Below are 27865 nucleotides of genomic sequence, written 5' to 3'. Positions count from 1 at the left end.
CCCTGCCACCAGGTCAGGACTTGGAGGAGAGCGTGCCAGGGTTCAGGAGGAGAGAGGAGAACTCGCAAAGAACCAGCCTTTTCTACTTTAAGCTCCTCAAACCATTTATCAAACCCAAGCTGGCCGGCATTCCTTCTGTTTACTCCCTTCATGTTGTTTCCCCCTATCTGACTGCAAGGCCAAGTGTCCCTTCATCCATTCAGAGGAACAAAATATGCAGCTTTGTTTGTTTGTTTTTGTTTGTTTGAAGTTAGGGTCAGATATAGCCCAGGTTGGCTTCAGACTCCTCAGCCGGATGCCCTCATCTCCTCCAAAGGGCTGGGAGATCTGAATGGACCACCTTTGCAGGCGGTCTTAAATGATCTCTATTGATCAGTGCCCATAAGTGTGGAAGGAAGAGAGTGTAACTGTAGGAAACGAAAGGCTTAGCATCCCATTCCCAAGACTCTGTGACCCTCTGAATGGATTTTGTTCTTTTGTGCTATCTTTGTTGCATCTACCTTGTCTTTACCACTTGTGCCCTCAAGGGCTGAAGGCAGAGATCATAGCCGACTCTTCTAGTCCCAATAACTCTTGAACCCCTGTCTTCCAAATTTGGTGTCCCTCCCAGGTGTGGAGCCTGGGCCTTGGCCCCAGGTTGCCCTGCAAGGAGTGTGAGTGATCACACAGGTGGCATGCCTGAGGCCTGCCCAGCCTGAGTCACCTGGTGGTGGTGTTGTCATTGTCCCTGTTGTAGTCTCTGCTCAGCTTCACAGACCTCTGTGGAAACAACAGCAGCCCAGTTCCTTCAACCTCTCAGGAGAAGCTGCCGCCTGATGGTGAGCCGAATGGGTTGGGGGGGGAGCAGGAGGCAGCGGGGGCGGTGGGGAGACTTGGGGCCCAGCTCAGTGCCTCTGCTCCCTATGGCACTACCACTGCCTGCTTCTCCATGTCGGGGACTCGGGGGAGGGAGGATCTCTGTCTTCTCTCTTTCCCCTGCCCCTCGTACAAGAAGCTACTCCTCTTCAGTGTTCCTCCCTGTCTCTGGGTCCCCCTGCTTGGCCATTCAGGAGGCAGGGGCTTCTCAGCCTCCACCCAGTGCCTTACCCACCCCAGCCACACCCCCAACACAGGCCTGTCCCACAGCGACAACTACCTCTGCTTCTCCTTCATGGGGGTCCCACTCCACCCCTCCCCTGGCCTTGGTCACTCCCCCTCCCTCCTGCCGGTGCCCCCAGGACCATCCTGGGCTGCGGATAGGCCCTCTGATCCCTGAGCAGGATTATGAACGGCTAGAGGATTGTGACCCTGAGGGGTCCCAAGACTCGCCCCTCCATGGGGAGGACCATCAACCCTTGCTTCACGTGCCTGAAGGACTTCGTGGTGAGTGTTGGGGTATCCGGAAAGTTGAGTGGGTTGGGGGTCCAGGCAGGTTTGGATTTGCATAGAGAAACTAATGACCAGTGAGATGGTGCCACGTCCTGACACTGTTTCTCTGTGCCCAGGCTCCTGGCATCACATCCAGAATCTGGACACTTTCTTCACCAAGATATCCTTTGTGCCAAGCAGGCAGAGGGACATGGTGGGGGGGACTGTGGGTCAGGGGACAGTTGGGGGAGTCTCTCAGGAAGAATCCACGAGCTTAGGTGTATTTCTTGACAAACTTGCCACATCTACAGCTACCACCAGCGGAATGGTTTTGCCTGCATCCTACTGGAGGATGTATTCCAGCTGGGGTGAGAACCAGTCCTCTCCCTAAGTTCTGTCCTCTCATCTGGTTTTTAGAGTTTTGCTTGTTTTTAATGTTTTCCTTTTGGAGCCGAGTCTGTCTCATGTATCCTAGGCTAGACTTGAATTCCTATTCCCTGTGCCTCTACTTTCCACCTGCTAGAATTACAGGTGTGTACTACCATATCCTGTGTCTGTGGTGCTGGAGACGAGGTCCGGGGCTTCATATATGCTAGGCAGACATCCTACTAAGTAAGCTGTCCCCAGCTCTCCCTTTCCACTTTAGTCTTGGGACGCTGAAGGGTGAGGGGGCCACACGGAGCCTCAGCTTGTCTGGCGATTGGGCTAGGAATCCACCTTGCCCCTCAGCCTGACTACTGACCTATCCCTGGATCCCCTCCTCAGACAGTTTGTTTTCATCGTCACCTTCACAACTTTCCTCCTTCGCTGTGTGGATTATAATGTTCTCTTCAACAACCAACCAAAGAACCACACAAGACCAGGGCCATTCCACAGCAAAGTGACCTTGTCGGATGCCATTCTACCCTCAGCCCAGTGTGCAGAGAAGTAAGTGACAGTCTGGTGACCCCTTGAAATTATGCTCACAAAAGGATGCTAAGAAAGGCACCTCCCTACCCTGCCCTTTGGTCTAGATAAACTCTCAAAGTGTTTGGTATATTTAAAAACAAACCCCAAGTTGTTTGAGAATCTCAGAGTTCTTTGGATTACGAATCACGTTTCTATTTACCTTATTAGAAATTAATGGTGAGGGCAACTGTTTATTTTTGGTGCTGGGGGCAAACCCAGGGCTTCTGGCACACTGGGCAAGCACTGTACCACTCAGCCACACCCCTAGCCCTGAGGACAACTTTAAAACTCATCACGTGGGCTGTCAGTATGATGTGACATCTTCACTTGTCTTGTAGCTTTTTGGAAAATTCCACTGTGCACTCATGGGAGAATGAAAATACAAATAGCAGAGAGCATGATTGTTGTTTGTGAATAAGTTTTGACTTTGCAGGCATTTTTGAAGGCTTCACTGAGGACCCCCTTCCCTAGACCCACTGAGACCTGTAGGTCTTCGCCACTATTTTCCTTCTGTGGGTTTCCCATCTTTCTGTTACCTTCCTGTCCAACCTCCTGCAGGATCCGCGACAGTCCCCTGTTGGTCTTCCTCCTAGTCTTGGCTGCTGGCTTCTGGCTGTTCCAGCTGCTACGCTCAGTTTGCAACCTCTTCAGCTACTGGGACATCCAGGTGTTTTACAGGGAGGCCCTGCACATTCCCCCAGTAAGCCTGCTGCTGTGACCAGATGGGCAGAGGACAGGAGAGAGTGGGGCCGTGTGGATGGAAGGACCAACTGAGAGGAGCAGAAAGACGAGGCTGACTGACACCTGCCTGGAGTAATGTCCGGAGGCAGCCACTTCTTGGCACCTAGCAAGCTTGGCCCTGACCCTTGTAAAACGTCCTTTACACAGATGGGTCATATACAGTGACTTACAGTCACATGCTGGTGGTAAAAAAAAAAAAAAAAAAAAACAATGGCTGTTTATAGGAAGGGCTGTCACTAGGCATTCTAGAGCAGGAGGCATCCGGATTGGCTGAGGAAAGTCAGGCCAGTGAGGGAGGGGCCACTCAAGCCTCTGGGCAGGAAGTGAGGAATACATGGGTGCCTGCAGGCAGTGGAGATGGGCCAACTTGCCTGAAATAGAGGCTTCTAGGGCACCTGGGGTGAAAGCCATTCTCTTGGCCCCTTCACCGCCCCCTGGTCATATTCCTTCTAGCTTTGCCCCTAAGTTTATTGTTAAGGCATCTTCAGTCCCCATTTCTTGCTCCTGCTTGGATGTCATGAACATTTAGAGTCGGGAGGCCCCAGGCACAGCCACTGCTGGGGCGGTGACTCCATCCTTCTCCTTCCCTCTCGCCCTTCCTTTTCTCCTTCCTTCAGTGGAGGGCAAGATGCTGGGAGGAGGAATTGTGGAGGCTGGTCCTGAGGAAATGACTGGACTGAGGAGACTGGGCTGAAGTGAGGCTTGCAGCTTACTGGATCTCTCCAAACGAAGTGAGGGACCCAGCACTTTCTGATCCCCCCAGACATAGACACAGGCAGGGGTTTGTGAACGCTCATCAAGTGATTGTACAAAGTGGCCTGGGGTGAGCGCAGCCAGGGTTCGCAAAGCTTGCTCAGGCAGAAAGTAGTGAGAAGGGCCAAGAGGTTTCAGTCTTTCATATGTGGGATGAAAAAGGGCTCAAGAAAGGAAACCAGTCACCAGGAAGCATAGGACTGACTGATGGCTACAGAGCGGCAGTGATGCGCAGAACAGCTAAGAAGGGGCAGAAAGAATGGAGACATGCTTTTTATTAGCAGAAGGGCTACAAGAAGGCAGAGTGTCAAGGTGGGGAGGGAGGTCACCAGGACTGGAGTTTACAGGCCCCTCAGTGAGCCATGGAAGTTTTGTGTCTCTGTGGAGGGGAATATGGGTTCCTAGGCTCCCCTGTCCCCCTCTCCTCAGGAGGAACTCAGCTCTGTACCCTGGGCCGAGGTGCAGTCCCGCCTCCTGGAGCTGCAGAGGAGCGGTGGGCTGTGTGTGCAGCCACGGCCACTGACGGAACTGGACGTCCACCACCGCATTCTGCGCTACACCAACTACCAGGTGGCGCTGGCCAACAAGGGCTTGCTGCCCGCCCGCTGCCCGCTGCCCTGGGGGGGCAGTGCAGCCTTCCTCAGTCGCGGCCTGGCCCTCAACGTGGACTTGCTGCTCTTCCGCGGTCCCTTCTCGCTCTTCCGCGGGGGCTGGGAGCTTCCCGAAGCCTACAAGCGCAGCGACCTCCGGGGCGTCCTGGCCACACGCTGGCGGCGCACTGTGCTGCTGCTGGCCGCCGTGAACTTGGCGCTGAGCCCGCTGGTGCTGGCCTGGCAGGTGCTGCACGCCTTCTACAGCCACGTGGAGCTGCTGCGCCGTGAGCCTGGCGCCTTCGGGGCGCGCCGCTGGTCCCGCCTGGCCCGCCTGCAGCTGCGCCACTTCAACGAGCTGCCGCACGAGTTGCATTCGCGCCTAGCCCGCGCCTACCGGCCTGCAGCCGCCTTCCTGCGTGCAGCCGAGCCCCCCGCGCCCCTGCGCGCGCTGCTGGCCCGCCAGCTGGTCTTCTTCTCCGGAGCGCTCTTTGCCGCGCTGCTGGTGCTCACCATCTACGATGAGGACGTGCTGGCCGTGGAGCATGTGCTCACTACCATGACGGCGCTCGGGGTCACAGCCACCGTGGCCAGGTTCGAGGGCACATACCAGGGAGGAGCTATTGGTGTGTGCCCTTTCTCTGACCTGGGCGCAAGCTTCCTTTACCGTAACAGACCCTTCCGTCACTACCAGCGCCCTTCAGCCCTGCATCCCACCTGCAGGTCCTCCTAACCGTATCCCTCACACCGGTTCTGCCCACCAGGTCCTTCATTCCAGAGGAGCAATGCCAGGGGCGTTCGCCCCAGCTCCTGCTGCAGGCGGCCCTGGCACACATGCATTACCTCCCGGAGGAGCCTGGCGCCGCAGGTGCTCGGGCCAGCCCTTACTGGCAGATGGCGCAGCTGCTTCAGTACCGAGCAGTGAGTGCAGGGGCCGGCTGAGAGCCGCGGAGTAGGCCCTATCCAAACCATCAGTCTGGGAGAAGTTGTGGCTCACATGGGTGGGGTGTGAGGGTTGTGGGGTGTGTGTGTATGTGTGTATGTGTGGGCTTCAGAGTGGTTGGACACTTCAAACTTTAAAGTGTTCCTGGAGGGTCTTGACCCTGATCACTTGTAGGGTCCTCCCCGCTCAACTCAGCCTCACCCCTGCTTCTTAGGTCTCCCTCCTGGAAGAGCTGCTGTCTCCACTCCTCACCCCGCTGTTTTTGCTCTTCTGGTTCCGCCCCCGTGCTCTGGAGATTATTGATTTTTTCCATCACTTCACGGTGGATGTGGCTGGTGTTGGGGACATCTGCTCTTTTGCTTTAATGGATGTGAAGCGTCACGGGCATCCTCAGGTTAGAGCCCTTCCCTGACCTTCCACTGCACTGGTCCAGGGTGACCTTGAACATGTCCCCACTGCAGCCTCTGTTTCCCCCATCTGGAACATGGGGCACTCTTCTCATCCTGCCTACTTGAGTCTTGGTGTCCCTAACACCAGGATCCCTTCCTTGCAGTGGCTCTCAGGGGGACAGACGGAGGCCTCACTCTCTCAGCGTGCAGAGGATGGAAAGACTGAGCTCTCCTTAATGCGATTCTCCTTGGCACATCCACAATGGCAGCCACCGGGGCACAGCTCTAAGTTCCTTGGACACCTTCGGGGCCGGGTACAGCAAGATGCAGCTGCCTGGGGTGCTCCCTCAACACGCAGCCCCCCCACCCCAGGGGTGCTCAGTAACTGTACTTCCCCTCTGGTGAGTTCTAGGTCAGCCTACTCTTTTGCCTTTCCTACCCTCTATCTCTCCCTGGCATTTCTGACCTCGTGTGCTATCCTGGCAGCCAGGCTCAGCCTATCTTATCTCTTGCCCATCTTTGGACCTCCCCTTATCCCATCCCCCACTCTTTGGCTTCGTCTACACCATTGGCTCTCTTTTATTCAGCCAGAAGCCTTCCTGGCCAACCTCTTGGTGAATCCTTGCCCACCGCCGAGGGACTTGAGTCCCACAGCTCCGTGCCCTGCTGCCGCCACAGCCAGCCTCCTTGCCTCTATTTCAAGAATGGTCCAGGACCCTAGGTAAGGGCTGTAGGCCTGTGGCACAGGGGAGTCTGGATTGGGGCTGACTCTCTGGTAGAGGGTGCTAGGGTGCTGAGGGGCCTTGGAAGGTCGGGTGCAGCTTGGCCCGCCTTCTTTTGCAAGGGAGATGCCTCTTGACTGGTACATCTTGTTTTAGCTGTGTGTCTCCAGGAGGCACCGGAGGCCAGAAGCTGACCCAGCCACCAGAGCTTGTTTCCGCTGAGATGAGCCTCCATGCCCTTTACTTACATCAGGTGTGTAGAGGGAATATGGGAAGAAACTAAATGAAAGGAATTACTGTGGGAGTATTAACAGGAGCTATGAGATCTCAGGACCTGGACTAGGAGCCTGGCCTTGCTCCCCACCCCCACATATAAGGGAGTCTCTTATTCTTCTTCCCCCATCCAGCTTCATCAACAGCAGCAGCAGGAACTATGGGGAGAGGCTTCAGCCTCCTCCCCATCCAGGCCCTGGTCCAGCCCTTCGCAGCCAGGCTCACCCGACGACGAGGAGAAGCCATCATGGTCAAGTGATGGTGAGGAGAGTAGAGATAGGGGCAATATCCTGGTGTTTCTTGAGCATGGTGACCCTGCTCACATGGTGGCATTTGTCCCTAGGCTCCAGTCCTGCTTCCAGCCCGAGACAACAGTGGGCCACCCAGAGGGCCCAGAATCTATTCCCAAGGGGTTTTCAGGAGACCTCAGACACTCAGAAGGAGCCCCTACCAGGCTCCTTGCACTGACTGAGGATTATCTCAGGTCAGTATTACCCACACAGGGGTCAAGCAAGCAAGAAAAAAAAAAAAAAAAAAAGAAAGAAAGAAACTCTTTGGGGCCAGTTCAGGTGGGAGGTGGGCCAGTCTCCAAGACCTAGGTGCCTGGAGCGCTTGCTAACTGCTTTTCCTCCCCACAGGTTCTGACTTTTCCAGCCGCAGGAAACTGGATGGGGTGGCATAGAAGGACACATGGAGCCATCTTTTGAGCCCCACTCCCACCCCAGATGACAGGCCCAGGGTATTTCAGCTGGTTATATCTGGGAGTCAAAGAGGAGCTTGCCCCGAGAACAGAGAAAGAGTAGGAGAAGACTGTGAGCCGAGGTAGCTTGAAGATGAGCCCCACAAAGAAGGACAAGAGAGCGCTGGCCTCAACTGATTGCTGTGGAGCAGTTGCCGGGGAAGAAGGGGCCCGCCCAGTGCCCTCAGGGTGGAGGACAGGGCTCAGGCAGCCAGGCAGTGGTCAAGCTCAGCGTGCCCGAAAGGCAGGGAAGTGTTCCTGTTGGCCTCCCCTTTGAGTTCCTGTGGGACTAGGGGTGGGGGAGATGGAGACTGGTGAGTGGAAAAACCAGAGAGGGCTGCTGGTTTTGGATGTGAGCACCGCTGTGATGTCGGAGGAAGTGGGTGGGGCTCCTCATCCTGTGTGCAATAAGCAGCAAAGATTGCTCATGCTGGGCTGCACATCTTTGCCACGGGAATGTCTGGCATGCCCCAGTCCTGGAAGCTGAGAGCTACACCTGCTCAACCAATCACAGAATTATCTGTGGCTGGTTGGGAACTCTTTCCCCCCCCCCCCCTTCAGAGTACTGGGTCACACAGAGAGGTGTCTAGGACTCACTGTCGAAGAATTACTATCCCAGCATATTTACACATTAAAGCAGAAAACTGAGTTTCTTTTTCAGTCATTGTAATTCAAGAGTTGGGTTGGGCATCTCACGACATCTGGCATGATCTTTTATGATAAATCTTCAATAAATACCGGGAGGACTTAGCCGTTAAAGAGAAGATACTCCAGAGAGGGGTTAAAGGGAGTCTACAATCCACCAAAGCAAATTCCACCGCCAGAGGGACATTCAAGACTAAGGTCTCCTTCTTGCCCAGGTGAACTGGAGAAAGAAGAGAGGTCTCAAATCGGCAGCGTCGTGACTGTAGGCGTTCTCGAGAGAGGGTGGCTGGCCTTGGTCAACCAAACAAAGTGACACAATTCCTCTCTCTGGGAACTGGAGGGGAAGAAGATTGTCAAGAACCCGGAGTTTCTGGGCCGGGCGGGTCGAAGGACCAGGGCACTGCACCCCGCAGTTGCCGTTCCTGCAAAGAAAAGCTCTGGGTGCGTATGCGGCTTGTCACCTCCTGGGTGCGCAGTGTGAGCCCGAAAATATCCTCGTGGTAGCGTTGCTGATCCTGCGGGGAGAAAAAAAGCCCAGTGCATCAGAATCCGAACAGGAGCCGCCAGACCTATCTTTCCCGGGTCCCGGCTCCCTGGCCCGCCCCTTCGCACCCGCAGCACGCCGATGACGTCACCAGCTTCATCCAGCTCCATGTCGCCCTCTGTTGCCAGAATTCGCTGCACGGTTTGCAGGACGCTGGTTGCCATAGTTACATCTCCGCAGACAAACATGTGTCCTTGCTCGAGGCACAGCACGCGGTGAACCTCCGCGGCCAGCTCTGTCCTCAGGAGGTCTTGCACGTAAATCTGAGGGCGGGACTTGCTGTGAGAACACCCAGGCCAGGGGCGTGCCTGGGTGGGATGGAGGGCGGGGCTTGGGAAGAGCCCCGGCGTGGTCTCGCCATCTCTACACCCGCCCTGGTACCTTGGGGCTGCCAGGATCCCTGGAAAAGGCGGTGAGGACTTGGCCAAACACCCCGCGCTGTTGGGCATCCAGTACCTCATCCCGGTAGAGATGGTCGAGTTGGGAACATCGGCAGCCAAACACCAAAGTCATGGGGGCAGGCTGCAGCCCTGTGAACAACACGGAGGTTTGGGAAGACCCCCTTCCTCTGGGACAGTCCTGGCACCTCCAGGCCACTCTTGCCCAGGGTACCAGACAGCCTTTGGGTTGGAACAACCACTATGTTGACTGTTCAGCCTTTAGGAGCAAATAAGATGTACCCAGACCCTGGCACATCTCTGATGTATGGAAGGAAACTGCTGTGCCGACTCATTTCTATGGCCATGGCCTTGTGTGACACCCCAGGTCCTCTTCCTTGTTCCAACCCGTATTCTTGATTGACACTTCCGTGCCTGACCTGAACACCCTATCAGTTTTTAGATTGGGTCGCTGTAGATGAGTTCTGACGTAGATCGACCTGGAGCTGTCTCCTGTCTGAATTCCTGGTCTATCCCTCCCTTCTCTATCCTCAGTCCATTTCAAATATGCCAAGGGACCACCAGGAAAGGTGACAAACAGGACCCAGCATTTGTGTCTCCTCCCTTCCTCATTAAATTTCTTTTCACCTTTGGTCCTAGTTTCTCTTATGGCCATGTCCTCCAGCGTCACTTCTTTTCTCCTTGGCTCCCTTCTGACTTCCAGGTCCACCTTTACCCCAGACTCACCTTTGATCTCAATGTCATGTAATCGTTCCTGCCAGAATCCCCGGAAAGGTGCAATACCAGTGCCTGGGCCCACCAGGATGCAGGGCAAGTTAGGATCAGGTGGCAGCCGGAAGGAGGGAGCCCTATCCAGAGAGAGTCCTTTAAGACCCCTTTGCACAGGGCATGGTGGTGCACACCTTAATCCCAGCACTCCGGAGGCAGAGGCAGGCAGATTGCTGTGAGTTCGAGGCCAGCCTGGTCTACAAAGTGAGTCCAAGGCAGCCAAGGCTAACAAAGAGAGAGCCTGTCTTGAAAAAACAAACAAACAAACAAACAAACAAACAGGCCCCTTTGCTTCACCCATGACACAGCAACCAGGCTATGGCTATATAGACAGGAAAGCCTAAGGCCCAATGACAAATGCATCCCTTTCTTTCTTCTTTGTTTTAGTTTTTTTTCAAGGTAGGGTTTCTCTCTGTAGCCCTGGCTGTCCTGTACTCACTATGTAGACCAAGCTGGCTCCAACTCAGAGATCTGCCTGCCTCTGCCTCCAAGAGCTGGGATTAAAGGTGTGTGCCACAACTGCCAGGCTGAGGTGTTCTTTTGTTTTGTTTTGTTGAGATAGGATCTACCTATACAATCCTGGCTGGTCTGGAATTCTCTTTGTAGACCAGGCTGGCCTTGAACTCACAGAGATTTGCTTGTTTCTGCCTTCCAAGTGTGGGGAATGTACCACCATGCCTGATAGAAGCCAAGCCTTTTTTCTCCTCCCTTGATAGGGTTTCTCTGTGTAGCCTTGCCTACCCTGGACTCACTTTGTAAGTAAGACCAGGCTGGCCTCAAACTCACAGAGATCCACCTGCCTCTGCCTCCCGAGTGCTGGGATTAAAGGCGTGCGCTGCCATGCCCAGCTGAAGCCAAGCCTTCTAACATAGGCTGCAGCCAACGACACGGAGAGGCACGCATGGGCCACACTTGCACAGGGCCCCTGTCTAATCCATGTTGGTGCTGGTAGCTATGGTTTCAGGGGCAGGACACTACACCAAGCTGCTGAGCCAAAGCTCAGCCATAGTCCTGAAGTGACCCAGGGACCGACCCACTGGCCTTTCCAGGGTTCCAGTAATTACCAGCAATCCTGTGTAATGCCGCCCACCACCACCACCACCACCACCACGTATATTCCTCACTCGTTCCTATCACACATGGAGCTCATTCTCACCCCTGCCTCGACACAGCCAGTCTCTCCTGGTTGCCCTTCCCTACCCCAGAGGCCTCACTTACCCTCTGATGAAGCAGGGCACCAGGTCTCCTGCCTTGAGCTGGCTCAGCCATGTGGAACAGACACCATAGTGCAGAGGGCCCAGGCCATCTAGGGGTTAGGAGGAGAAGTCATTCAGAGGCCTGTCTTAGTCTTGCCAAGCCCAGGCTCTTCCTGCTCCCGGCCTCACCCTGGCTTCTGTATGCCAGCACAGCTACGGTGAGGTGGATCTCTCCTGGGTGGGTGCTGGGTGCTGAGCTGACAGAGTAGTACCGGGGCTGGAGCAGGGGCAGCTGGGTGAGGATCAGTGGGGCAGGCAGTGCCACTGAGGGGAACTGCTCCAGCACCTCTAGCAGCGTGGGGCAGCGGAACCACTTCCACTCTTCGTAGCGCCGAGGGTCCTGGGGGGGCCAGATGTGCTGAGCTGAGAGCCCCTCCCCGCACAGTCCTCAGAGTGACCCCTACCTAGCTGAGCTTCCTTTGCATTCATCCATGCTCAGTTCAGGCCAACACACTCCCCCTGAAGACCCTCACCACCGAGAGAAGAACCAGTCAGCCTGGAAACGGGTCTTAAAGCACCAGCGCATGTTGGCCAGGAGAAACAAGGGCAGAGGATCTGGCGTGCACGGGAGACTTCCTGCTACAGAGTGTCCCCCAACTCAGCCTTCTCTAGTGTAGCCCCAGGGTCTCCCCACGGCATGGCCCCCACCTGGCTGAGGGCCTCTAGCTCCTGCTGTTCGCTGGATTCTTCTGCCAGCGTGCTGAGCAGTCGGAGGAGGCGAGGGCTGGGCGGGGAAGTGATGTCCAAGAAGAAGGTGAGAGCCTGGCGCAGCGTACATGGGGGAAGCCGGGGGTCCCGCACCCAGCCGGGGGGAGGGCCACCTGAGAGGGTGCACAGGGAACACTGAGCTGGTGTTCACTTTGGGGGAGCTGACCGAAGCGTTACTGTGTCTAACTGGAAAATTTGTCCTTGAATGGTGGCGTGGGCTTGTCTGTGCAGTCCTGATATGTTTGGTAAACCCTGGCTGGACTAGGTTGGTCCGATCTCCTCTGCCCTCAACCCCATCAAGTTATCATAACTGCAGGCATTGTTTTGGAAGAAGATAGGCCAAGAACGGAAAAATTAGACTGTGGGGAGGTGGTGGTGATGGGAGGAGGCTTTTAGGGTGTTTGGTGGGTTCTGGGAAAGGAGAACAAGGTCATCCTGGCTGGAGTGGCAGCAAGGTCCTGGTAACACCAGGGTGTGAAGCAGGGTGGTTGCACCGGTCACACTAAGCACCATGGTGTGCTGTGCCAGAGGTGCAGCAGGTGCCTCCTCGCCCAGCCCAGGTCCCAGTCCTCACCAGGGCTGCCCTTCTCCAATTGCTCCACAGCCACAGGCTCTGTGGGTGGTGGAGGGTCCTCCACTCTGCTCAGCAGTGCCTCCACTAGGCCGGGTCGGTTTGGTGGGCACACACCTATGTGGTCCCCTGGCTGGTACTGCAGTCCCTCCTGACCTCCAGTGTCCAGACGCACCAGGATTGTGGCTCGGCTAGGGGCATGAAGGCAGACAGTCATTGAGGTCAGAGAACGGCAAGGAGGAAGGGAAAATGTGGGAGAAAGAGGGTGCTAGGTTCTGATGAAGAGGGATCCTCTTAGTGAGGAGAGTGGGGTGAGCCATATTCCTCACGTAGATTTGCTGCTCTGTAGGTTTTCCACCGAGAGGACTGTCGCCTGGAACATCTTCCGCCTGTGCACGTGGCTCAGCCCTGGGGAGCAGGAGGGTAAAGGAGCCTGTGAGGGAGAATCCTAGGACCACCGCCTCCCCCCCCCCCCAACTCAGCAAGGTCGGGTTGCCGTCTGGGCTGTACCTGGTAGCAATTGCAGGCTCTCAGCCTGGGTACTCAGCCGGTACCTCTGGCGCTTCCAACTGCGCTTGGGACTGAAGATGTCTCGAGCAGCAGCTTTGGCATCTTCTCCCACACAGAAGGTTTCACAGGCGGCCTGAGGGGTGAGTGGGTTAGGATCTAAGGCTGCTTGCCTTCAGGGAGCCCCAAGGAGAAGTGGAGTGTGTGTTTGTGTGTGTGTGTGTGTGTGTGTGTGTGTGTGTGTGTGTGTGTGAAGGAAGGTAGGGCTGGGCCTGCCAGAGAAGTGGATGTGTGTGTGTGTGTGTGTGTGTGTGTGTGTGTGTGTGTGTGTGTGTGTATGTAGGGAGGTAGGGCTGGACCTGCCAGCTGCCCAGCCCAGCCTGGCAACCGGTGAGAGAGAGGGTGAAATGATAAGAGCCTGAGGCCCCGGCTCCAGCTGGCTACCATACCTTATTTCCTAGCTCATTTGGCTGCTATCATAGGGATCCTGACTTGTCACACCTGCCGGGTGCCTGTCTCATGAGTCCTGATCCCATGTCCGTGGGAGCACAGTTGAGCATGTAAGTAGCTCAATGAAGGCAGCTATGAACTCAGACGTGCATTTGGTTCCTCATCTTATGTGTTTGTTTCTCATCTTGATCCCTCATAAGGTTCCAGAAAAGATTAAATAAAATACTTTCGTTTTCAGAGGCAGGATCTTTTGTAGGCCAGGCTGGCCTCTGACTTGTTATGTAGAAAAGATGGCCTTGAACTTCTAATCCTCCTGCCTCCGCCTCACAAGTGCTGAGCCACAACTCTTGGAGTTGCTTTTTTTTTTTTTTTTTTTTTTTTTTTGTAGTACCAAGGGCTGAACCGCGGCCTCAGTGAATGCATGCTGGGTAAGCACTTAGCATTTGAGCTACACTGTCAGCCCTACTTGTGTACTTTATGGAAAGCACTTAGCACAGTGTGTGCAGAAGGCCAGAGCTATCTTACTATGGGAGGTGTAGGGAGCTTGCTCTGTCTGCTTCTGCTCAGGGGTAAGCAGACTAGCAGCTTGCTGTCCCAGCCTTGAGATCCAGAGCTCCCCCTGATGGGCTGGGTTCTATCTCCAGGCTGTTACTTTTTTAGTGTGCAGCCTTATATCTTTTCCTTCCTTGGTCTGTGATAGGCTGGATCCTATCTTCAGCTTTACTGTTTCTTTTCTAGTGTGTGCAACCTTATATCTCTTCCTTCCTTCCTGGACCCTCTCCCTTCCTTCCGATCCCTACTGCTGCGGTCCCAGTGAGCCTGTCTTCCTGCTAGCTCTCAGATGCTCTGAGTGTGGTCTACCCCTACTCAGAAACTTCCAGCATCTGTTCTCTGGCTCTTACTCTCTATTTCTCTTTTCTCAATCTTGACCTTCTCTTTCTAAGCAAACCCTCTGGTTCCCCCACCTCCAAAAGAAGGCCGCTTCTTGCCTTGGGTCCTGACTGGCTGAAACTGAGTCCCAGATGGATGCACAGATGTGGGGACTTCCCTCACTGAATGAGAAGTGTCTGTTTGAGAGGAATGCCCCGAGGAAGCGCCCTGGGATACTTCTGTGTCCAGAACCAGCTCTCTAGGCTGGGCACCTGGATTGTCTCCAGCCCACTGGAGCTCCTACGGGCCTCAGCTTCAGCTCTGACCTCTGACTGACCCTCTGGGTCCCCCCTTTCTTCTTCTATCTTTCCTACCTTGGGTAGGGGCCCTGATGCTCCTACTCTTAGCACCAGCTTGTGACGGTGGACCCGCCTCTTCTCTTCCAGGTTCCCAGGTTGGCACAGCATCACCTATTGTCCACTACTTGGGGCTGATCCCAGAGGGCCTGGCTATGGAGTGGCAAAATGAGGGCAAATTTGGGGAAAGCCCAAGGAGGCATGGCCAGACAACTAGACTAGGAAGTCAGTGAACCTCCAGCCTCAGCATCTCAGGTGAATTGGAGGCAGAACACAGGGCGGACCCAGGTCAGATCCAGCGCACTGGGAGCTCACCTGGAAGGCTGCCTGGGCCCAGCCTCGGAAAGCCTCCTCCTGGCCACAGAGCTCATCACCCTGGCCCAGCTGCAATAGGCGTTCTCCGCCCAGCTCCTCAAGTCTTGTGTCCACTGCCCGAGCAAAGGCACAGAAGTGGGGGTACGCTCGGGAGCCCAGCCCAAACACACAGAACCTGTGGTACAGGAAGCCGTTGCTGGAGCCCCCTGGCCAGCCCATGTCTACCTACCCAGGTGGTTTGTCCTTCTCACTCCCCCTCCTTAGTGAGGATCCCCAACCTGAGGGTGCCCAGGGCCCCTGCACTGTCTGTGTTACTAGACTCCTTCCTCTTGCGCCGCCAAGAAGACACCAGTGGGTCTGAGCAGGAGACACTGTTGAATCGGATTTTGTAACTCCTGGCAAGAGAGGATAAAGACAGGGTGTCTGTCACAAGGAACTAGAAACTTGGCCCTGGCCCAGCCAGGGAATAGTTTCAGGGTGTTTGCTCCTGGGGCGGGAAGGGTTGTGATGGTGGTAGGGGTCTGCTCTGCCTCTTGACCTGGAGTACACATCAGGGTTGTAGAGGGGAGTCCTGGGCCTGGAAGCTATCAGGTCCCCAGAAAAGGAGGGCCCTTGGGGCGCTGGCCTAGTGCCCAGGCCTCACGCTCTCTGCTTTCCAGCTTGTTGGGAAAGACTTAAAAGGTCGGGATAGGTCCCTGGGACCTCCCCTTTAGTGTCTCCAAATGCCTCTTGTCCCGTGTCCCCAAGCCCACTCACTTGTGCTGTTCAGGCCGCGGGGAGCTGTTGTAGGGGCCTGACATCTCCATCAGTGCTGCCGCGAAGCTCTGCAGGAGAAGAGGCCACATCGTGGTTAGCTTTATTTTTTATATTGCACAGGAGCCTGAAACCAGGCTGGTCGGCCCTTACCATTCCTTATTAGTGACTTCTGCTTTGAAAAAATGCAAAGGCTTGACTTTTTGAAAAGCTGCACTACAGAGGTGTCTAGAGCCCAGCCTTATTCTCCCTTGGGACTTAACCCTGTGCGTGCGCACTACTGACAGGTGGAAACATCCTCTGCCTGTATCAATGAGCATGCGCACTTTGACTCGTAGTGGGGTTCCATCCCAACACACCTACTGTAAGCTGGAAAGGTTTTAACAGAGCCTCAGCGGGCCCTTCATCCTTCTTTCCCACGTCAAAACTCAAGTTTTGTCTTGTTTTGTTTAAAAATGGAAACAATGTAATTATTTTTTTTCTTTTTTTCTTTTGGTTTTTTCGAAACAGGGTTTCTCTGTGTAGCCTTGGCCATCCTGGACTCACTTTGTAGACCAGGCTGGCCTCGAACTCACAGCGATCCGCCTGCCTCTGCCTCCCGAGTGAACAATGTAATTCTTGCTTGCTTTGTGTTTGTTTCAGACAGGGTTTCTTTGTGTTGCCCTGGCTATATTGGAACTTGCCCTGTAGACCAGACTGGCCTTGAACTCACAGAGATCCTCCTGCCTCTGTCTCCCAAATGCTGGGATTAAAGGCGTGCACCACAGCTGCCTCCACCGCTGTGAGCTCTTGCTTGCTTTTCATCAGTGGCCCATTGTGGACATCCTTCTAGGCCAACCCTCTGGCTTATCCTCGTTCTCTTTTTTGAGCTTTATTTGTTTGATGCACATGAGTGTTTAGGCTGCATGTATGTCTGTACCTCATGTGTTTGCCTAGGAACCATGGATGCCAGAAAAGGGTGTCAGATCCCCTGGAACTGGAGTTACAGATGGTTGTGAGCCTCCTTGTGGGTGCTGGGAATCAAACTAGGGTCCTCTGGAAGAGCAGTCTCAACTGCTAAGTCATCTCTCCAGCCCCTTGACCTCATCACGCTTTACGATGGCTACATCCTAGTTCTCCGCTTGCCTGTATGGAGCTCTATGGCTTCCCTGTGACAGGAGGACACTGGGTAGTGTATGAAGAATTCTCCAACATCCTCACACACAGGCCATGTGTCCCTGTATGGCTCACTCAGGTGGTCTTCAGAGGTGGGGTGGCTGAGTGATGAAGGGCTTTATAAACTGAGTGGTCATGCCAGGTGTAGTGGTACATGCCTCTAATCTCAGCAGGTGGATCTGTTTGAGTTTGAGGCCAGCCTGGTCTACATAGTGAGTCAAAGTTACACCCTGAAGTCACCCTTGTGTCTCACCTATTCTCCTGATCGAGCCAACCCCTGGGTTGTTTGCCTGGTTTTGAACTTCAGACAAAGTGGGCTCTACCATGTGTTCACTGCCTGCTTTCACTTTTCATCTGTATTGTGTATTGTAATTTGTTCACACAGCTGTATCACACGTGAGCTTGTCACTGTTTATCCAACCTACTGTTGATTGACACTTGAATTGTTTCCAGTGTGAGTGTTATGAAATGTTGCTATAAATATTCTTATTCATATCTTTGGTGTATATACTCTCTCTTCTGTGGGATATATTCCTGCATTTCTTCCTTTAAAAATTGGGGGGTAAAATTGAAATGCTCACATCTCAAAAGTATAGTTTAATCTGACCATTTGCCTCTTTCTTTCTTGTTTTTCGAGACAGGGTTTTTCTGTGTAGCCTTGGCTGTCCTGGACTCACTCTGTAGACCAGGCTGGCCTTGAACTCACAGAGATCCACCTGCCTCTGCCTCTTGAGTGCTGGGATTAAAAGCGTGTGCCACCACGCCTGGCTGACTTTTTCTTAAAGGACAAAAAGTTAAACTTACATTTTTCCTATTACCCAACAATTCCACCCCTGGGTATTTATCCAAGAGAAATGAAAACATAAGCCCACAAAAGCCTGCTACAAGAATATCCTTAGTGGTTTTATTCATAATAACCCCAAACTGGAAACAGTCCAAGTGTCTATCAACAAAAGCGTGGATAAACAAGGCGGGGTTGTTCACGCGGTGACCGCCACTCAGCAGGGAAAAGAAAGTTCTGAATCAAGGACAGGGGCCAGCCTGAAAAACAGGCTGAGAGCTGAAGCACCACCGTGATGCTTTTAAGCAGGCGAAAGCCTCCTGTCAGACAGGAGACCCACTTAGAGAAACCACTGCGCTTTCCAGGATGATGAAATGCTCTGTGCCTTGTTAGGACTGTAGGTCACACATCACTTTTAGGCTAAAAAGCTAAATCACAATGCCACTTACGGCTTGAGTGTGTGTCCCTCCAATCTTGTGTTAATGACATTTGGAGGCCAGGCCTTTGGAGAGCGTTGGGTTGGCGGGCTCTGTGTTTGTGAGTGGTTTAATCCACTCATGGATTAGTGGATTAATGGGCTGTACCAGGGAGCCCTGTTATAAAATCGGCCCTCTCTGGAGTACTCCCACTCTCTCGTGCGCCACGTGATGCTCTTCGCATGCAGGTCATGACGCACAGGGAGGCCCCGCCAGATGCTGAGACAGGTGTTTGGGCTTTTTATTTGCGTTTAATTTTTTTTTTTATAGCTTTTGTTTGTAACTTATTTGTGCCTGTGCCCATGTGCGTGCTTGCATATGTGGCATGACACATGTATAGGGGCCAGAGGAAAACTCGCAGGAGTTGGTTTTGTCCCTCTATTACCTAGGCTCTAAAGATGGTTCTAAGGGCCTCAGGCACGGCAGCAAGTGCCTTTTCCTGTGGAGCCAGCTCATCCCACCTGGGCCTGTTTTTGTTTGTTTGTTTGTTTTGTTGAGACAGAGCCTCCTTATGTAGATAAGGCTAGCCTGAGAGCCTGAGATCCAGCTGCCTCTGTCTCCCTAGCCCCAGGATCAAAGACATTCCTGTTTTAGGTCTCCTCAAGCCCAGACTGGCCTTAAACTCACAATGTATCGGTAGATAACCTTGAACTCTTGAGCCTCCTGCCTGTGCCTTTCAAGTGCTGGGATTATATATGATAGCCCACCTGGCGCATGCTGGGCTTTTTGTTTGTTTTTACAGTGGGTTGGAATTCAAGCTCACTGTGGGCATTTAACTTTGGATTCTAGGGAGGGACTCAGCGCTCATAAGGGACCTAACACTTGAAGTTGGAATAGATGAACAGGTAGAAATGCATCAGACTTGGGGTACAGAGGCATACTATGGGAAGGTAATGGTTAAATGGAAGGCATTGATGGCCTCAGTGTTTGTCTCTTATAAGACATGTTGCAGGGCCTGGAGAGATGGCTCAGCAGTTAAGAGCACTGGCTGCTCGTCTAGAAGTCCTGAGTTCAATCCCCAGCAACCACATGGTAGCTCACAACTACCTATGATGAGATCTAATGGCAGAGCACTGTACACATAATAAATAAATCTTAAAAAAAAAAAATGACATGTTGAACATGGGACGCTATTTAATCTAGGCTGGCATCCAGAGAGTTTGCATGTTTCTTTTCAGGGGAAAAAAAAAAAAAGTTAAAATACTAAAGTGAGTGGGGAAATCTTTGTTTTTCTCAGATGTCAAGACCTAGAAGCTCTCTTCAGTCAGCCAGTGTCTTCCGCATAGGAAAGAATTGCACGAATAATAGAGATGGCGGAGGACACAGGGGTCAAGGTTCCCAGCAGCCAGGTCATGTTCCCATGAGGAAGTGGAGCTGGTTCAGATATTAATTTTCCATGCTGGTGTATCTGAATGAGTGTGTGTGTGTGTGTGTGTGTGTGTGTGTGTGTGTGTGTGTGTGTGTGTGTACCTGCGTCCACCTGTCCAGCTGTTCCTGTTTGAGTCTTTTCTCATTCTCCCCCTCTGGAAAGCCTTACCTCTCCATTCTCTGGGGGATCCCCATTCCCGAATGTGCTGGTCACCACCAACACCAGTGCCTCGTGCTCCAGGGACACCACATCGTACTCATCCATGCACAGGACCTGCGGTGAAGAGAGGGATGTTAGGACTTGTCTCCCTGCTGTCCCTCTCCTCCTCACTTCGGCCATCTTGGCCAGATAAGGCCCGATTGGACCCTGAATCCTTGTAGGTTGTAGCTTTTTTTTTTTTTTTTGTGAACCCTGGCTTATTTTTTGGGGGGATGGTGTCTCATGTAGCCCAGGTTAGCCTTGAACTCATTATGTAGCCAAGGATGACCCTGAACCCTGGATCCTCTTGACCCTACTGCCCAAGTGTTGGGATTACAGGTATGTGCCACATGCTGGACTTGAACCCTTAGCCCTCTTGTCCTATAGCCATCTGTGAAGAGGTAGACAGAGGTTTTCCTTTTTTTTTAAACCCCCTACCTCTCAGGCCTCAGTCCTACCCTTGGATCAAACGCCTTCCGGAAGAGCCTCCCCAGCTGCTGTGCGTAGCTCTGAGCCCGGCCGGTCTCAGAGCCATACAGGATAGTCGCCTTCACGCGCTTTGCCATCACTGTGCCCATGAGTGAGGCAGAGATCTTCACTGCACTGCAGGCAAGGGTAGGGTGAGGGCATCCTAGGTGCACAGAGGCCAGACCTCCTAGGTAGGGGTCCAGACCTCATAACTGCAAAGACTTGGGGTACTACTACTGGGCTCATTCCCCTAGAGTATGGGGAAGAGACACAGTCCCAGGGTACCCACTTGGCTACTTCCTTAAAGGTCTTCTTCCTGGTGATACCCGCGCCCTTTGCTGCACTTCCCTTCCAGGGGTCTGGCTGCAAAAAAGAGTTGGGTTGGGGATGAAGGGTCATGAAAGATAAAGGGTAGCAGTTTCTGTGGGCTGCCTAGAGTTTTGCTAGGTGGGCAGGAGCCAGTTGGGTTGGGTACCTGGTAGCGGAAGGCTGGGGACAGGAAATAGTTGACCATCTCTTGATGGAAGACAGGAGTGAGGCTCCCTGAGATGGGGGGCACAATCCAGGCCCAGTCAGCTGGGCAGCCCCCTCTGGCCTTCTGCTCGTTCTCCAAGTGCTTCATGAAGGAGGCCGTGGCGGCATGGTGGTCCACAATAGTCACCTTGGCCAGCTGAGGTGGGAGCAGGAAGAGGCTGGGCTCAGAAATGCCCTAGAGATTCCACCTTCCCACCTTTCCTTTCTCCATCACTGTCTACCCAGCCTGTTCTATGCCTCGTGGCCCCTCAGAGCTCCAGCAGACTGCATAGTCATGCTCCAAGTCTAACGGGCGAGAGCAGCTCTGATTTCAGTGTCTGTGTGCCCTGTCACCAGTGCTGGCCGTTGAGAAGAAGCACTGGGCCACATTCTCAAGTCCTCTCTTAACTCTTTGACCCCACAGAGGCTTTACCAGGCACTGGTTTCCTCAAACCGCACCCCACCACACACACTGTATTATGACACTCCTGTACCCAGCATGTTTTCTATCCAGGATTAGAGATTGCGGATGCCAGTGGGTCCCACCATCGGCCCTGGGACCAATTACTGAGCAAGGTTGCTGGCAGGCACTTAGGTAACCTACTGTAACACCCAGGACAGTTCCTGTGTATCCAGAGTTGCAGGCACAGTGTGTCGCAAGACGCATGGGTTACAGCGCATCTCAGCTCCACTCGGTGTCTGTGCTCCTAACCCCACAGCTGGGCCTGTGTACCTGGTAACTGTGCAGTACGGCCACATTAATTTCCACTGCTGCCTTGTCTTTCCACAGTGACGAGGTTGTCCGGGTGTCTAAATCCATGCAGACAGCCACATCCTGGGTCAAATTGGACAGGGTAGGGACAGAAGCACCAGGGAGGGAAAGGAATACTGGCTTGGGTCAGTGTTTTGCCCACAAAGGTACAATAGAACAGAGAGAGCAAGTCTTTCTCAGCCTGGGCCCTTCATTTCTTATCTCGGAAATGGATTGTAAACCTTCTGAGACAAGATCCCCTTTGAGCCAGTCACGGTGGTTCAAGGCTATAATTCTAGCACTTGGGATGCCAAGAGAGGAAGATACCATACGTTCTGTGCCTGGCAACCCACACACACACACACACACACACACACACACAGACAAGCATATGGGCACACATGCATGCCTACATGCAGATACTCACACACACACATGCTCACCCACACATACACACATGCCCACATACATGCACATGCACGCACACACAATGCATGCATGCACACACACATACACACGCTCAAACATTCATACACACACATGCATGCATGAACATGCACATGTGTGCACCTCCCCCCACACACACTCCTTTGAGAATCTGACGAAAGCTATCCTTCACACACTTTCTTGCTTACAGAACCTTCTTCCCAGCTTTGTGGCTCCGGAGCTCACTCACATCCTTGGACCTGACTCGGCTCATACTTTCCCATGGCCAGCCCTCTGCATCAGGGTAGGAGTGGAATACAGCTTCATGTCCCCTTTCCTCAGGGTCCTCTTACCTCAAGTATGTTGTAGCGGTGAGGGTCACACAGGTCTCTCATGCCAATCTCTGAGCTCATGTACCAGCCGCTGAAGGGGGCAGCAGGGAACTCCAGGCCCCCGATTTCTAACAGCATGTTGGATACAGCTGGGAGGGCGTACCAGCGCAGGCCAAGGGCAGCGAACCACTCTAGCCTGGGGGCATTGGATTTGAATTACCTTCTGTGTAGGATTGCCAGGTGTCCCTCACCATCCCCCTTTGTAGGGCTCTGGGTAGCCTCACTCCCACCCTCAGCCTTTCATGCTCACGTGGGGTGCTCCAGAGGCACCTCGAGGACCAGCTCTGGGGGCAGAGTGAAGAGTTCTGGGGGCTCATCGGGGGCCTGGAGCAGCAGGGGCAGCACGTCAAAGCGACCATTTCCTGGGGTCCAGCCATGTTGGATACAGAGCTGTGGGAAGCAGGCAGAGGTGGGTTCAAGGGCTGTGACCCCTGACCTCACCAGGAATCCTCACCATTAGCCATACCCTGTTCTTTACCTCAGGGAGTCCTCAGGGGCTGGGTCTCTATGCAAAATGGAGGACCCTGTTCTTGTGGTCAAGGCTTGCCTTAAACTCCTAACCCTCCTGCTTTGACCTCTCAAGTCAAGGATTATTTTATTTTATTATTATTATTTTTAAAATTTTTTTGGTTTTTCAAGACAGGGTTTTCTCTGTGTAGCCTTGACTGTTCTAGACTCACTTTGTAGACCAGGCTGGCCTCGAACTCACAGCGATCTGCCTGCCTCTGCCTTCCAAGTGCTGGGATTAAAGTTGTGCACCACCACGCCCGGCCTCAAGTCAAGGATTATAGGAGTGCATCACCATTCCTGCCTTTCCATCTTTCATCTCGAAAGGTCCCCTCTTCCTGCCCACTGACCTCTTCTCTGTATCCCAATGCAGTATTCCCTGGTTCCCTATGCTCACAAGTCTTGGTTCCCACTTGTGATGGCTACTCTTGGTTGCCAATTTGACACACCCAGCAAAAGGAAACTGCAACTGAGGAATGGCCTCATCACCAGGTTGGCCTGTGGTCATATCTGTGGAGGACTTTTGTTGATTCCTAATTGATGCAGGGGGGGGGGGGGAAGCCCACTAAGAGCAGTGCCATCCCATATAGCTGGGCCTGAGCTGTATATGGGAGGTAGCTGAGCAAGCCAGTAAACAGCATTCTTCCATGGTCTCTCCAGGTTCCTGCCTTGAGGTTCCTGTCTTGAGTTCCTACCCTGGCTTCCTTCAGTAATGGAGTGTGAGTTATAAGAGGAAAGAAACCCTTTCCTCTCCAAATTACTTTTGGTCAGTGTTTTATCACAGCAGTAGAAAGCAAAGTAGTACACCACCTCAGTGATCTCCACGTTAGCGGGGTCCCCTCGCACGGAGCCATCTTGCTGCCTGTAGCCCGCATAGCGTACCAGCTGGCTGTTCCAGATCCGGAAGTCTCCCCGGCCAGGGCAACGCTGCGGGAACACTGTGATGGCTGAACTGACATTGGGGAAATAAAGCTTGTTAGAGGCTATTTACTGCTGCCTGGGGTGGGCTTGGGCCTGGGCTGGGCTCACTCACCGAAGATTGCCTCTGTTTGTTGCATACTTGATGTGGTTACAGATGTAGGTGAACATTTCCTGTGCAGTCCTGCAGTCCCGAGCATCGAATACCTGGGCTCAAAGGGGGTGGACCAAGGATACAGGAGAGAGAGAGATGAGGTTTTGAGTGCTAGCTCCAGAGGAGTGCTGTCATGGAGCTTTCTGGGAAGAAGACAGGGTCTGCAAGAGCTACCCACTATCCATGTGACTCGTGCTCTCAACATTTATGCCCTACTGACTCTCTTCTGTCTGACATCGTCGTTTGCCCAGCTCAGCTTGATCTTTCCAGGACACATCTCTTCATCCCCTTCAGGGCAGCCTGGAAGACCAGCACTGAGGGTCACCTGCTCACTGCTGACGAGATGCATGTGGAAAGTTCTTAGTTGATAGAGACCCCACCTGTATGCCAAGGCAGGTGACCATCCTGCTCCCTTGAGCCAGAACAGTGGTGGGAAGAGATGGCTGCATTGACAGCTCTAGGGACCCTGTCAGTGGTATTCTGATACCAGGAGAAGGCTGGGGGGTGGGTGTTGGGGGGGGGGGGTGGGGTTCTATCCTGCCTGATGGAGGAGAAAACTTGTGACAGGGTAGGGGGTGGCAGTGGTTGGCCAGTGGCCAAGGGAGGGACACAGCATCGAGTGGAGCCTATTATGGGAGCTTGATGGGTTCAAAGTTGAACTAAAGCTTTGAACCATTTAAAAGGGTTGGGCAAGCGGTAGACAGACTGTTCTTATTTTATTGGAGATGCCTTTGGCATCATGGAGCATGTGGCTTTCTTCCACATTCTTTAGCGGCCACTGGCAGCTCAGGAGGCCAAGGTCATGGAGTCAGTTCTCCTGTAAGCCCTTGGCTTTTCTTAGTGCCCGAGGCTGTTCCAGTAACCCTTGGGCAGAGGCCTTTCCACTGCCTTGCACCCACCCCTCAGGGAAACCTCAGGTGCTTCCTGAGTCCCTCCTCTCCCTGTTCAGTCCCCTGATACCCATCCTGGGCATGTGCCAGCTGGTTATACCTGCAGCTTTCCCCACTGGATCCGGCCCACACAGCGGGGAGCATTGCGCCAGGCCTGCTTGGCCCCAAACACCAGCTCACTTTCCCGGAGTTGGTAGGTGCCTGTGGCTGCTACCTCAGACTCCACCTCCTGAAGTCGCTCCTCATGAGCCTGGGAACCACTCCTGGGGGGAAGGGAGAGCCTTGGTGTCAGGACAGTAAAAGAGATGGGGAATAAAGTGTGGGCGGTGCTCTGGAGGCTTCTCCACCCAGCACAGGAGATGCCTGGGTGCAGGGAGACCCACCTTTTGATGGAGTTGTAGTACTGATTGATGAAGTCCTGGGCTTGACCTAATAGATGCTCAGTGGGGGAAGGGCCCTGGGTGGGCCGGCTCTGTAACTTCCTTGGAAACACCAGGGATCCCAAGCAGCGTCTTGAGGTACAGGGCCCATCCTGGGCCAGAACAGAGCACACAGAGGCCAGGGTCAGCCCAGGGCACAAAGTGTACTTTGGTCAGTAAGGGCCGAGGCAGGTGTGAGCAGAGGGAGGGAGGTTTGGGAAAGCATGGGCTCAGATCATGGTTAAAAGTGGAAAGGCATAGTGCTTGAGGCTCAGGGCCGCTGAAATCCTTGAAATGTTCTTTGACCCCTCTGGTCCTTCCCAGTTCTCACTACTCTTTGCAGATAAGGGTCAAGTCTAAACAAAGCAGAGCTTCCTCACTTGGACACCCCTGCACCTGGGACACTTCCATCAACCTCCATCCCAACCCTACAAATATGGGTAGGGCCCATCCTTACTTGCTGAGCCTGTGCACTGAGGGTGTCATAGGTGATGCTGCCCACTTCCCAGTTCTTCACTCGAGGAAACTTGGGTCCTTCTGGAGGCCAGGTTAGTGGGGGGCTGTTAGGGATCAGGGGTACACAGAGTCATGGGAGAGAAGTTTGTTTTCTTTAGGCTTCCCCACTGCAGTTCAGGGCAACATTGTACGGCATCAATAAACCCCACAGGGCCAGTGCCCACACCAGCTTCCTGGTATTTTCTGTCAGCTCTCACAGCAGCCTTAGGAGGTGGGCAGTGCCTTCTGTGCCCCTACTTACGAAGACCTCGAGGCTTGGGCAAATGAAGTCTCTAGTCAGAGACTGTTACAAGTGGGAGCTTTGTTCAGAGCCAGTGTCTTGTTTCCAAGTGCTGGGCCACCCCTGACCACTCTCTCTAGGCGTGGAGTGCTAGCCCAGACTGGTCCCCACTCCCTGCAGGGTATCTATTTTGTCTCTTTTACACCTGAGGTTCTTCTGGTTTGAATGTGTTTCCTAGCTTTACAAGTTGGAAGTTTGAATTCCAGTGAAGGAGTCGGTGGCTCGGGAGGTGATGGAGTGAGTGGAGAGCTGTAGACCCCTGCGCAGGTGGACTGATTACTGGGTTCCAGCAGAGTGCCTTAGTAATCAAAAAATGAAGATAAAAGAGCTTTTTGACCTGCTTGCTTGTTCCAGATGCTCACCTTGGGATGCCCATGCCTCCCCTGAGATGCCTGCCACATGAGGTCCCCAGCAGAGCAGGTGCCTGTGCCATGTTCATAGATGTTCAGCTTTCTGAGCCATGACTGAAATAGCCTCTCTTTTGTGTGTGTTGTGGGGGCACAAGGGTTGGGGTGGGGTGGGGTGGAGGTGGAGGGTGTTGAGGTAGGTCTGGCTGGCCTCAAGCTGAGGGATGGCTAAAACTCCTGATCCCCTGCTTCTACCCCACCCCCCACCCCCCGACTACTGGGGTTATCGTCATGTGCCACCATGCTGGCTCCTAAGACCCCATCCTTCGTGTTACTCTGTTTTAAGGATCATATTTTGGTACCTAAAATGGGGCCTATTTGAGGGGCCTGAGCAGAGGGAAGACCCCCCACAGGGATTCCTCTGCTCTGATTTTGCTCCCTGTTTGCACCCCTCTTGACAGCAACCACCGTGTGAAGGGAAGCCTGGGGCCTTATCACTTCCTCCCAGAAGCGCCTGCCTGCGCAGGAGGAAGGGAGGGACTTGGGGCCCTGGTGTCCCTGAGCAGCGGCACTGGACCCTCAGGCTTGGCAGGAGCCCCTTGGCCTGACACCCCGCTGGCATGTTTTTTTTTTTCTTCCCTTCAGGACCTCAGGCCCAGTGGCCCAGCGGGGAAGAGGTTTTGAGGGCTAGGGCTGCAGGGCTGGCTGTGTGTGAGGAGGGAGTCCTGCAGCAGGGAAAGACCCCAGCCCTGCCTTAGCCCCATCCCAAGTGCTTGGCTCTCAGGCCCACCTGTCCCCTGTTCTGTGAAACCCCATACCTAGAATGCCCCTGCCCTGCTCCCGTCTTCTCTGGCTAAGTAACCATCGCCACTGTTTGTAGGAGGCTTCCCATGAAACTTACAGATCCAAGAGTAACTCGGAGGCTCAGAGAGCTTATTAGGTACAGTGCTTGAGTTCTTGACAGTGGGGCCCAATTCTGTAGCAGGGCCCCTCATTTCCCCCTCTTGACTATTACCTGATGGCCTTGCTCCTGGCTACTTCTCAGCCATGCAGCCTGGTTCTATTCTGTTCACACTAGCAGCTTTTTGCATTGGTAGTTTGATCATTCTGGCTCTTCCCAGCTCTAGGCCTCAGTCCTACATACAACACCCTTTACTCACACGTCTTACCTACTCACAGCCAAATGGCCCTCACCTGTGATCTGGTGCTGGTCCGGTCGCCGGGGATGGGGATGCTGGTGCCTGGCTAGGCTCTGGTGCTGAAGAGGCTGGACTCTGCTTGCCGCATAGCCCTAGGCTCAGCCCAAGCCCTAGACCACAGGGTGGCCCAGGCTCCTGGCCCACGCTCTTCAAGTTGCCCATGCCAGCTGCACCTCAACTCTGCTGGCTGCTCAGCAGAGTTCCTGGCCTTTTCCTTAGGAAGCAGGGAGGGGCTGGTGGGAGGGGGCTTTCAGATGCTGGCCCTCGCCCCGCCCCTGTCCCACACACAATGGGACAGGAACAAGGCCGGCAGGGAGGCTCTAAAACCTCGGCTTCACGCCCGCTGGCTCAGAGGGTGGGGGGCCGGACGCCTGGGTTCCGCCATGAAGGCTAGAGCTGATAAGTGGGAACCCAGGTGTCCTTTAGAGGCCTAGGGCTGAGTACAGACTGGAGGTGGGAAAGGCACTTTGAGGGTGCAAGGCCACAGCGAGAAGGCTTTGAGTACTGGGTGGAGTGGGGC

The 27865-nt window shown here is 53.9% G+C and overlaps 2 protein-coding genes across 2 annotated transcripts; one reads left to right on the top strand and one right to left on the bottom strand.

Moving 5' to 3' along the window:
• Positions 1 to 815: 815 nt before the first annotated feature.
• Atg9b (autophagy related 9B) lies at positions 816 to 7220 on the top strand. The gene is made up of 13 exons (XM_051152149.1): positions 816 to 1362; positions 1485 to 1530; positions 1653 to 1715; positions 2113 to 2274; positions 2854 to 2995; positions 4219 to 4973; positions 5144 to 5300; positions 5537 to 5716; positions 5876 to 6112; positions 6299 to 6432; positions 6590 to 6686; positions 6841 to 6967; positions 7050 to 7220. Exons 1-13 carry the CDS (start codon positions 816 to 818, stop codon positions 7172 to 7174), a joined length of 2772 nt encoding a protein of 923 aa, XP_051008106.1. The 3' UTR covers positions 7175 to 7220.
• A 782-nt stretch (positions 7221 to 8002) lies between these two features.
• Nos3 (nitric oxide synthase 3) lies at positions 8003 to 27548 on the bottom strand. Its single transcript, XM_051152138.1, has 26 exons — positions 27341 to 27548; positions 25461 to 25563; positions 24968 to 25116; positions 24685 to 24847; positions 23656 to 23747; positions 23433 to 23574; positions 22366 to 22505; positions 22077 to 22251; positions 21280 to 21381; positions 20509 to 20703; positions 20323 to 20396; positions 20024 to 20168; positions 19536 to 19640; positions 15590 to 15657; positions 15112 to 15228; positions 14834 to 15008; positions 12846 to 12978; positions 12665 to 12743; positions 12339 to 12526; positions 11705 to 11877; positions 11186 to 11396; positions 11019 to 11106; positions 9759 to 9880; positions 9016 to 9164; positions 8703 to 8897; positions 8003 to 8605 (listed from the first exon to the last, which is right to left on the bottom strand). Exons 1-26 carry the CDS (start codon positions 27505 to 27507, stop codon positions 8444 to 8446), a joined length of 3612 nt encoding a protein of 1203 aa, XP_051008095.1. The 5' UTR covers positions 27508 to 27548; the 3' UTR covers positions 8003 to 8443.
• Positions 27549 to 27865: the final 317 nt, after the last annotated feature.

Source organism: Acomys russatus, chromosome 10, assembly GCF_903995435.1.
Source record: "Acomys russatus chromosome 10, mAcoRus1.1, whole genome shotgun sequence".
NCBI classification, from domain to species: domain Eukaryota; kingdom Metazoa; phylum Chordata; class Mammalia; order Rodentia; family Muridae; genus Acomys; species Acomys russatus.
Note: the sequence above shows the minus strand (reverse complement) of the source record. Positions and strands in the feature narration are given on the sequence as shown.

What these genes read in the sequence shown, in the direction of transcription:
- Nos3 (XM_051152138.1), bottom strand. Translation starts at nt 27,507, where the DNA reads ATGGGCAACTTGAAGAGCGTGGGCCAGGAGCCTGGGCCACCCTGTGGT. An exon ending in GGAAGGCGTTTGATCCAAGG is followed by an intron (nt 19,641 to 20,023) that starts GTAGGACTGAGG and finishes TCTTCACCGCAG; the next exon opens with GTCCTGTGCATGGATGAGTA. An exon ending in GAGCCTGCAATTGCTACCAG is followed by an intron (nt 12,744 to 12,845) that starts GTACAGCCCAGA and finishes CCTGCTCCCCAG; the next exon opens with GGCTGAGCCACGTGCACAGG.
- Atg9b (XM_051152149.1), top strand. Translation starts at nt 816, where the DNA reads ATGGTGAGCCGAATGGGTTGGGGGGGGAGCAGGAGGCAGCGGGGGCGG. An exon ending in AGGCCCTGCACATTCCCCCA is followed by an intron (nt 2,996 to 4,218) that starts GTAAGCCTGCTG and finishes CCCTCTCCTCAG; the next exon opens with GAGGAACTCAGCTCTGTACC. An exon ending in GCCATCATGGTCAAGTGATG is followed by an intron (nt 6,968 to 7,049) that starts GTGAGGAGAGTA and finishes ATTTGTCCCTAG; the next exon opens with GCTCCAGTCCTGCTTCCAGC.